Raw genomic sequence first — 11767 nt, forward strand, 5'->3', positions numbered from 1 at the left:
AACAGAAACAACCGAATATACCACAGAAACCAAAGAAACTGAAGAAACTTCGGATAAATCTAGTTCTGAACCTTTTACTGAAATAACTGAAGTATCTTCGGATAAACCTAGCTCTGAAACTTCTGTTTTTCAATCTTCAACCACAGAGAAATTTACTTCGAGTTCAAATCCTTCAACGACTATAACTGAAGAAACAGAAGAAATGTACAATACGGAAGACGACCCATATTCGGATATGCCCAGCACTCATCGTTCTACTACTCAATCTTCAACTACAAAAGTATCGACATCAAGCCCGAACCCTACAACGGCTATTACCAAAGAAACAAAAGACACTGATATTACAGAAGATGGGCCAATTACGGATAAACCTTGCACTACAGTTACTGAAAGAACTAAACAAACGTCGCAAACAGATACAACAGTGACTTATTATAATAATTCAACAATAACTACAATTATACCCTCTACTACTACTACAAATCAGTCATCCATAAATCCGAATACAACACTTTCTGGTGATGAGTTAAATACAACAAAGATAACGACTACGCCTACAACAACTAGGATAAGCACAGCAGTAACATACGACATTTCTGATTCCAAAGAATCTTCAACATTCGTGGACGATCAATATCAAGATAAATCGAGTTCCCAATTAACATCTATTCATACAAGTTTAATAGCAGTTGTATTTTGTATCGTGTATCACACCAATTTGTGATTCATCTATAGTCTCTTAATTTTAATTTGTACAGAGCCTAAAAAACCTACAAACAATTAAAAATTAAACAAAATACTTCAAATTAATCAATTTCAAAGTTTTATGATTTTAAACAAATCGTGAAATTTTTTTATAAATAAAACAAAATTAAATATACGTATTATATTTTTAAATTTAATAAATGGCATAAATAAAATACAGCAATTGATCAATATCGAAAATTAAATATACATAAATGCATTTTCTGTATACATAAATGGAAAGGACCATCCAATATGAAACAATTCATAAGACGTGCTTGTATTTAACTTATGTCAATATGTCAATCATACAGCAACAATAATGAATGCACTTATATTTGTAGAAAATACAATTATTGAACTTGGACCATTTTATAGTGACGTTTCATTACATAACATTTGAAAAATAGTAGGTATACTTCGTCCAACGAAAGAACGGACCTCGATAGCGACTATAAGTTATAGTTGCTACCTCTCCGGGTTTACATATAAATCTATGGGTTCAGTGAATTATTCTCCGGATCGTCATAACATGACCATGTATTTTTATACAATTATAAATAGTTTGTCAATAAGTAAAAAGAACATTGATTTTCCTACGCCAAAAGATAAGATAAGATTACTTATCTTTTCACTTCATAAACTAAACTATAGATTATACTACATACTACATACCTACTAGTATATACTGGCTGATGACCTTTTTTTTAACTTATCGGCCTGCTATCTTTCAAAGGTGGTAACCCTAACCATAACTCGTCGTAGTCCGCGCATTCCTATCAATGACCAGCCCAAACGCATCGTACACTGTCATCATCCGTGGTACACGATGGTGTTCGCCGAGCACCATGTAGAGAGAGAACTTTGCTTCGAGACGGCGGAGATGGTTCATTCACATGCACAAACGAGGTTCGTTTTTTCGTTGAACCGAGTATAGATAGTATCCGACAAAATTTTCATATAAAACCTAATTTTACCTAACCTTTAAATACATATGATAGTGAACATTTCAATGAATAACATTCGTCTTTTTTATATTAAAATATATCATATTATAAATAATGATAAATAGGTAAATTATTAAGTTAAAATATAGATACAAAAAAATTAAATTTTTATTTTAAATTAATAAATAAATAATGAACAAAAAAAATTTTAAAAATTAGTACTCTTGTACTCCTAGTATCTCAAGTTTAGGTCACTAATACATATGTATGATTTTTAAATCCATACAAAAATTAAAGAATCTCAATTAAAAATATATATATAATTTTAACCTAGTATTATATATTCATGTTTAAATTTTAACACTAAAATTAGTTAAACAAATTTTGTTAAGCTAAAGAATCATTTCAGATCAACAACAAATGTTGTTCTAATCCTAGAATCTTAATTTAAGAAAGATAATTAATATTTAAACATTTTTATGTATATATTTATTGAAAAACAAATAAATGGTTTGTAATATTTAAAATACTGCTATATTTGTGCTTTATATTTTATAAACATCGTATAAGTGTATTGCTAATAATATTTACTCTCAATACTTATCTTTACTTGTTCATTAAATATATTATATACATTATTTAAGGGTCTTTAAAAAATTGAATATTTATTTGGGTAAAGGTGTCTCCACATTAAAAATGTTAAAAAACATTACTTCATTAAATACATATGATAAGTCTTAAAATATTTTTTTAAAAAACTAATTTAATATAAAATGTTTCATCCAATGTATAAATTATGAATAATTTTATTTTTATACATATCATATTGGTGATACAATAAACTTAAGTGATAAATTGATAATTAAATCTGTACATTTTCAACTTTTTGGTAACAGCATTTAATTAAGTTGATAATTAAACTACAGAAATAACAATACTTCTAGTTTTCTCAGTAACTATACCAATATTTTAGAAAATAATATTCTTTTGATTGGTGGCTTTTTTTACCTTAACATACGAGTCTTCAAAAAATAAAAATTAAATAAGTCTTTTAGGATCCATAAAACATACATAATACATATAATTTACACAATATACATACACAACTAATGTAATGATGAGAAACAGAATTAATTAAATTAGGTAGGTATGTAAAATTAAATAACACAAAACACATAAGCAATATTCTGAAAGATACTTATTGAATATATTTTTGGTTAATGTATTTAAATATTTATCGAGTAAAAAAAAAAATGCAGAAATTCACTCTATTGTACTCGTATATTAGGTTTCGCATATACCTCATTAATTGTCGTAGAGTAGGTCAACGTAATAGTGTAATGAATTAATAAATATAGGTACCTATTATAGATACATAATTCAAGAATCCAATAAAGATAAATTTGTAATCAATACACCTAATTGAATAAAAATATAATTATAACATCTATTATAATCTCAATAGAGTGTTTTAAATTATTAAGAAAGTTAATTATTGTTTTAATAGGATAACTTAAAATCAAAATATGTATTTATTATACGGTCTGAGCCCTTTTGTGTAATTAACAAATTGAAAGAATAGTAGGTATACACGATTTAAATTACAAAGAATTATCAGTAATAAAGATAGCATAAAGAAAAAGTAAAAAAATAGTATTATATGATTAAACACCAACGATCTAAAAGTGAAAAATAAATCAAAATTTTGACCTATGAAATGAATTGATTAAATAAGTAAAGTGCCCTTTTTATCAAAATAGCTCTGCACGCTACGGTAACATTATATTTCCACCGTTATCCATATTAAATATATACTTAGGAATCTCATAATTCTATGGAAATGCATTTTTTATGTTAAATTTTTAAATAATACATATTTACATAATATAAAAAATCTTAAAATTACGATTCTATAAATTGTTAAAAAAAAGAAAAATAATAATAATTATCTGAAAACAAAAAAGGTATGAATTTAAAATATATATATAAATATATATAACTGCTCGATAATATGTTAAAATAAAAAAAAGCATAATGAAGTATTTAAAAATATTCAAGATTAAGTCTTTCAATGATACGATTTAAAGCACAACATATATTAAATATATTTAAAATAAACGGAAAAAATGTACTCAGATAGTCAGGTATTATATAGGTTTTGAGTGAACCTCGACATTGAGTAATGATAGAAGTACGAGTATATAAGATATTACATTAAATATAAATTCTATTATGCATCATTGAATACGAAAAATGGTTGTAAGGAAAGCAGTTTAATTGCTGACTTAAAAAAATAAGCTTAAATATTATAAAAACTATACTGTGTATAGTAAATGGTAATATAAGTAGTAGTAAATTTTTTCAAGTTTCTATGATTAATATTTATGATTATTTACTGTTTATTACCATAAATAAAACTAGTATTAATATATATTATTTATAAATATCCTAACCATATAAATGTCACTGTAGGTAAAGCTTTAAAAGTATTGGGTTTTATTAAACGCAATACTAATCAGTTTTCTTCTGCTCGTTGTCTCAGCACATTATACTTCTCATTAGTACGTTCTATATTAGAATACGGTGTGGTGGTGTGGCATCCCTACTTAGCTAAAGACGAACTAAGACTCGAGCGTGTACAAAATAGATTTCTTTCCTACATTGCCTACATAATGAAGATACCTCACCCTACGCATGACTATTCCTTAATTCGTAGTTCATTGGGAATACCAATGCTGTCAACTCGTCGACAATATGCTGATGAGCGCTTTATAACCTCGCTCCTAGGTGGCACCATAGATGCACCCGATCTCCTCTCTAAAATATGTTTTCATATCCCTTCCTTCTTCTCCAGAAATCACGCACTTTTCCAAGTTCCAACTCACAATACATTATACGGATATAATCACCCCTTGCACAGAATGCTTCGTAATCTGAACAATCTTAATTTTGATTTTAATAAGTAATTAAATAATATCATAGTTTTATATTACTTAATTAAGGTATTACCATTTAATTTATATTATCTTGTGTTTTTACATATGCTTTAATTTTGTGTGTATTTATATTATTATTTTATTGTTATATCTATTAATTCAAACTTAATCTGTTAATTTAAAATTGCCGTTTGGCGTTTATATATTATAAATAAATAAATTAATTAATTAATAATAATAAATTAAAGACTTAAGGGGGCTGCAGCAGGTCGAAAAAAATATGTGAAACAACCAAAAGGCCAGACAAAAGTTTGAAGCTTGTGTTTAATAGATTTTAATTTTAAAAACAGATATGAATTTGTATTCTATTTTTCTAGGTTTCGATCTAAGTAATATTTGATATTTAAAAAATTGAGCACGTACTTAAGTCTCAAAATAAAAAAAATGTATAGTTCTTTAAAATATTAATATTTTAATAACTAATTTGAAAATTTAAAATTGCTTCGATCAAAACCTAAAAAATTAGATGACTAATTCAAATTGGTTTTCAAAAATAAAATGCATCAACCACAAGTCTTGTAATTTTGTCTGGCTTATTGGTTTTTTAGATACTTAAAAAGCGTTGTGTCAATTTTAATCATTCCGAATTTTGACATGTTCCTGCGCGTGCGAGAACAAAAGATTGAGAAAACTATACAAATTTTAGTTGAAAAACTTAGATACAAGGTGAAAGGGTGAATACCATTAATCTATGGTAAACGAAAACAGAAATAGTTTATTTAAAAATCATTTTTCTAATGTTTAATTACTTTAATTACCTTCTATAAATTGTAAATAATTTACATATTCAATATATTACCTGTATTATGTTATATATTACATAATTTGTAACTCTATGTATTAAATCAATATATTCCTACATAAAATAAAAATAAATCTAGGTAGTATGATAATTTTTATCATCATCAGTATGTTGGAAAAAAATGAAAATAATTCTTTTACTTTTCGGTACACTACTGTTTCATCTCATCTAATTTACTAATTTATATTTATTTCCAATTATACTATTTTGTTGTAATTTATGATGTTGAATAATGTGAAATAAATACTACTACTTTAAATTAATTAATTGCACATATTTTTTATATATATTTTTTTTAATAATATTACAAATTAATAATTAATCATTAATTATTAAACTGCAAAGTTAATTATTACATTTTTATAAAAATATAGAACATTTTATCATTATTCAGTGAATATTAAAAATAATGATAATTCCATATCAGTAAACTAAAGTTTTAAACGATTTATTTTTTGACAATGTCGAAGTTGTCAGCTTTCAATTCCTGTGACTTCAAAGATGTACCTCCAATAGCAACAGAATCTAAACTGGCAGATCCAATGCTAGCGGACTTGATAAGAGATGATACATCAGATGATGTTGAGTCAGCGGAGAAAGTGTTTAATGGTGCTGGTGTCGAAGATCCGAAGAAAGATTGTTGGCCGAAATTGAAAGGCGCTGCAGATGAACTAATGAAACCTTCTTGGGCCAGGTTTGAGCCGAATCCAACCGGGCTGACAGTGGAACTGTATGTGCTTATTGGGCTAGCAGTAGAGCTATAGAATGCACTACCAGTCGCTGGAGTAGAGCTGTAGAATGCACTACCTGTACCTTGAGCTAAACCAGATGAGAACGCTTTGTAACCAGATTGGCCAATAAGAGCTTGACTGGATTCATATCCTAAAGCGATTGGGGATTGTTGATAATAGTGGACGGTGGCGAAACGTTGAGCTGGGGCTGCAACTGGGACTGGAACCTTGACTTCAACTGGGACTTGGACTGGGTATGGCACTCTCTTTTCTACTGGGTATGGCACTGGTCTATCCACAGATACTGGAACTTTGACTTCTACTGGAACTGGTACTTTGACTGGGACATCGTACCTGACTGGGTATGGAACCTTCTTTTCAACGGCATATGGAACCAATTTTTCTACTGGGTATGGCACAGCCTTTTCCACTGGGTAGGGCACTGGTTTTTCAACGGGGTATGGGTATGGCACTGGTTTTTCCACGGGGTATGGTCTGTCAACATTGACTCGTACTGGGTATGGGACGGGTTTTTCAACTGCGTATGGGACAGGTTTCTCAACTGGAACATGAACTGGGTACGGCCTGTCGACTGGGACTTTCACTTCATAAGGTACTGGTTTTTCAACTGGGTATGGCACTCTCTTCTCAATTTCTACTGGGTATGGTTGAGGAACGTGGATTGGACGATCTACGTTGACTTTAACGGCGTATGGTACATGTTTTTCTACTGTAACTGGGTATGGATGTGGCACGCGGACCAACACGGGGTATGGAACTCGCTTTTCAACTTGAACGTAGTAAGGAACTGGAACTTCCTTAGTGATGCTAACTTCGTGATGAGGTGCAGGGGCGTTAGCAACGGCTGGTATTTCAACTGCGTCGTGGCTAATTGAGTCAGACTTGACGATTGTTCCTTGAGAGTACGACGGGGCGTAAGCTCCTGAGTAGTATGAACCGTATGATGTAGCAAAAGCCGGTGATCTGTTCAGAACGACGGGTTCTGGGGTAGATGACACAACTGGTGAAGCTCCGGACAATAAGACTGAAGCGGGGGTGGAAGAATACGCAAAACTCGCGTCGGATAGTGCGGCACTAGAGACAGCGGAACCAGACAAGAAAGGCGCTGGGGTAGATGAACCAATTAGAGCAGCTGGGGTGGAAGAACCGAAAGATCCATCGTATAATGGAGCCGGTGTAGAAGATCCAACGAATGATGCTGCATCGAAAGATTGAACGGCGGCAGCGTTGGAGTAGGCATTCGATGCGAAAGAATTACCGAAAACGAACGGAGCTGGTGTGGAGCTGTAAGAAACGGATTTGAATGGTGCAGCTGTTGTTGAAAAAGTGTTACCAAACGCAAATGGGGCTGATGAACCAAAAGTTTTAGCTCCAAATGAGTATGGGTTGAACAAAATATCCCTTTTCTTGTCGTTCTTATTTGCGGGCTTGTCGTCCGCAAATGCGGCAGACACAACTAGGAGTCCTAGAAAAGCTATTCGAGTCTGAAAAATTAAATAATTATTAAATTAATAAAAACAATTTTAATGTAAATTAAATTAAAATCCAAAAAAAAATTTGAATAAAATAAAATTTAACTTTGTGTACAGCTTATATGATACTGTTGTTTCTTTACGTATTTTGAAACTCTTTTAATTTTATTTATTTTTAAATTTACTAATATAATGTGTAAGTATAGGCAATAGATGTATTATCATAATTAATTTCAATAAAATCTTCTTTTTAAATTTTTAACTTGTTATACTTTTATAACTATAATAACTAAAATAATTTAAATTATTTCACTATAATATTAATAATTTTTCTGTTATCTTTTTTTTTAAAATTTAGATAGGTACCTAAAGTTATTTTTACGTAAGTGATATTTTTAAGAACTTCACTAACTTTGTATTTTAAAATTATTTATTAATAATTGTACAATCTTATCATTTGTAATTATATTTAAGTTAGTTATAATCATGTCAAAATATTAATAAAATCAGTATTTCAAACGTAATATTTTATACCTAATTTACAACTAAATAAAACAAAATTTCAAATATTATAAATGTAAGATTAAAAAAAATTAATTTTATTACTAACTATTAGGTACATTTTTAGTGTTAATATTTACATATTTTAATCATAATAATGAAAAAACGATTTATGTAACTACAATATTGTATAGGTAAAAGAAAACAATGCTTGACAAAAAATTTTCAAAACACGTTAATTTTTCCATTTCCAAAATAAATACCTACTAATATTGTTACATATGAAAAATAATTTTCATAAACATCGATTATAAAAACCACGAAAATGTTTAAACCTAAATCCAATTAAACTTAAAATAATGAAAATCTGAATAATAAGTTATACTAAGTATACAGTATAATATAGGTTCTATTATATTTATAATTTTTAAATGAATAAAATTCGAAATTTGTGAACTTGCAATTGTATGTTATTTTATATTTTTAATGTTTAGTAACACTAGCCGTCAACTGTAATAATATTATAAGTAAACAACAAAAATAATGTCCGTACTTACCATAGCACTGAAAGCCATAATGCTTGTCACGTCTGCCTTGTTGGTACTGTTCAGCCAAGCAGCCACCAATTGACTGGATACTTTACTGAACGCCAACCTTTACTATATATACCTATTTACGTGTGCATTGTATTGGACAGTCTCCAGCAATTATTATGGTCAAAAACCTGTAATCCGGGATGGGAGAATTCTTAAGAGATATTATAATACGACAAACCCCTCCTACCGATATAAATGTTCAATCTCCGTTCCAAGTTTTTTTTTTTTTTATAACAATTTTTTGTATTATTTTTATACTTTATGCAATATATGATATACATAATATGTATATTTGATTTCAAGTAGTATTGTAAATAATTTTTTTTTATCTGTTTATATATTATTTTTGTGGTCTTCTTGTGTCGAAAACCGGTCGTCAGTATGTCCATCCAAAGGTTTCACAACCATAATATTATACTACTATAATATGGCCTCTACAACCTTCAGCTGCTAAAATATGAACCCCGTTCCATTAGTTTGCAGCTATTTTGCACTTATTTTTGGTATCTACTCCTTCGCCATAGTCACCGCAGTGTCGCAGAATATGAGTTACCTACGTTCAGTAATCATATTAAAATTGAATTTACAACATAAACTAATTTATGATAAAAATGTATAAACATCAAATTTAAATAATAAAATATGATATTATGATGGCTTATAAATTAATATATTATAACGAGGCGTATTATATTAATGTAGGTAAATTAACAAATCATAATGTATTATGCATTGGTATACAATACTTAAATATTATGATTTAACATTTTCTGAGTAAAAATAAACTATAGGTAGGTACTATCAGAAAAACAGGTAGGTTAATTTAAGTACCAGCTATTCTCTTTATACAATTGTACAAATATACTTGTAATACCATATAAAGTTCCATGATTTTACAACAAATATAGTAACTTTAAGCGCTAAACTATATACTAAAACCAATTAATATAAATTCAGTAAATTGTAAATTGAATTTTTACGATTCTAAAAGTAATTACAAATTACAATTTTGATAATTGGTAGAAGTAAATTATATAATTTTTTAACATTTTAATAATAAATTATTACCTATTTTATTTATTTGTGCATAAAATGTATTCGAAGTCTGTGAACTGAGTTTATATTGTTGATATATTTTAACAATTCATTAATTATCTTTAATAAACACAGTTTATTAATTGAAAATTTCATAATGAACGAAAAGTACAGTTATCGATTTAAATTACTCATAGATAAAAAATGTATAAAATATGTATTATTAAATTAATCTTTAAACAGTTTAAACACAAAGTTAATTACCTACTATAATAGGTACTTAACACTTTTGCTTACCTACCAAATTAAATTTATTCCTAACACAATAATATACAAGTTCAGTTCATGTATAAGTAAATTCTATGTACTCAGATAGAATAATATTTTGATATTTAAAAAAAATTTTAAGTGCATAAATGTCTATAATTTGTAGTAAAATATCCAAATAGTACCTACCTATTGCAATAAATTTGCTTTTATTCGTAAGTAGGTAGGTAATTTTGTCAATTCAATCAAATTACTAATCCAATATGTCATTGATTTTGTAGCTACTAAGCTAGAGATAATTTAAATTATTCAGTTTTTCGTAATAAGATTCCATCATGCAGTCACACCCTAAATTAGTATAATATAATAAATTATAATGATATACTATTATTATTATTATTATTCTGGTTTTGAAACAAAAACCTATACAGCAGCGCTGTTTAGCGACGAAAATTAACAGCGGTACTGACTTGTATTAAAACTTTACTGATAGATAGCGCTACTAAACTGTAAGTTTTGTTTCTGTAGAGTGTAGAAGATGATAGAAAAAAATATTTCCCAGGCCGTTTTTGCAAGGTAGCTCAACCTTGGATTCCGAAGAAACTTTCTCTCAACGTAGGTACGAGGTACCTACAGTACTTTATTGAAATAAACATCATCCGGACATCCGGTACAAAAAAGAAGATTTGCATTCAGCAGAACCAATTTTGTGTTATAAAAATTCACTTCTCCAGTAAAACAATGACGTAAGTGAAAATATAATATTATTCTTTGGAAAAAAAATTGTAGTTCAATTGAACTATGATTGAAAACTGGTCATCCAACAACGCAAGACGCAACTGTTCTCTAGCGTATAGGTATTATACTTACCGTCATTGTTTAGCGAAATGATTTTAAAATATGTGAGTGAATCTATTGTCCAATTTAAGGGGAAGAAAATTATCAGTGTTCTTTATGATGGTTATACTTATGAATACATCTGTCTTTAAACTAGTTGTAATATTATGTACTTATATAAAATCAAGCAGTGTAAAAATTCTTTGAACGAGATTATAATAATATAGCTGTTCAAAAAAAGGTAGGAAAGTGAGCACCGCCCTGCTCTGTAAATACATCAAGTATCCAGTGGGTCACTACTCAATATTATGGGTGTGTTAAATTTGAATTCAATGATAAATTATTTTTATATTAAAAAAACGAAATGTTTTTTTTTTCTTTACGAGTTAAACATTTTTTAAAGAACCTTGTGTTCAATGTTAAAAATGTAAGTAAAAAAATAAAATTTATCATAAATTTCTAACTTTATATGTTTATAGGAAAATACTGTGACTACCTACTGATTATAGATTTTTGATATTTTTTTTAATAAAATTAAGAAATTAACAATTTATAAGGAGTTTTATATTAAATTTTCAAACTTTTCTACCCAATGGAAAATGAATATTTTATAATAGAATTTAATCAAAAAAATTGAAAATTCTCATGTTTATAGTATAAAAATAATTTAAATGTTTTAAAAATCCTATCTTAAATAGTAAAAGTAGCTAGTCAACTATGCACTTATAGTTGGAAACAATATAAATCTATTGACTTTATAGTATACATGACTTTTATTATTTTATGATTATGTAAATATAAATTAATATAACAAATAA

General features: G+C 28.2%; 2 protein-coding genes across 4 annotated transcripts in view; one reads left to right on the forward strand and one right to left on the reverse strand.

Annotated features, from left to right (window-relative positions):
• LOC112603825 (flocculation protein FLO11-like) overlaps positions 1-801 on the forward strand; it is a 9439-nt gene extending 8638 nt beyond the window's left edge. For 2 of the 3 annotated variants that reach the window (XM_025352596.1, XM_025352597.1), the window contains one exon: positions 1-801. In XM_025352596.1, coding sequence (XP_025208381.1) covers positions 1-724 — 724 coding nt within the window. In that variant the 3' untranslated portion in view covers positions 725-801. The other variant, XM_025352598.1, reaches the window with a different exon arrangement.
• Positions 802-5830: 5029 nt separating this feature from the next.
• On the reverse strand, positions 5831-8878 carry LOC112603829 (skin secretory protein xP2-like). The gene is made up of 2 exons (XM_025352603.1): positions 8772-8878; positions 5831-7725 (listed from the first exon to the last, which is right to left on the reverse strand). The coding sequence occupies exons 1-2, from the start codon at positions 8787-8789 to the stop codon at positions 5938-5940; spliced, it is 1806 nt and encodes a 601-aa protein (XP_025208388.1). The 5' UTR covers positions 8790-8878; the 3' UTR covers positions 5831-5937.
• Between the last annotated feature and the right edge of the window lie 2889 nt (positions 8879-11767).

This window comes from Melanaphis sacchari, unplaced genomic scaffold, assembly GCF_002803265.2.
Source record: "Melanaphis sacchari strain LSU unplaced genomic scaffold, SCAv2.0 Contig111_pilon_pilon, whole genome shotgun sequence".
Lineage (NCBI taxonomy): Eukaryota > Metazoa > Arthropoda > Insecta > Hemiptera > Aphididae > Melanaphis > Melanaphis sacchari.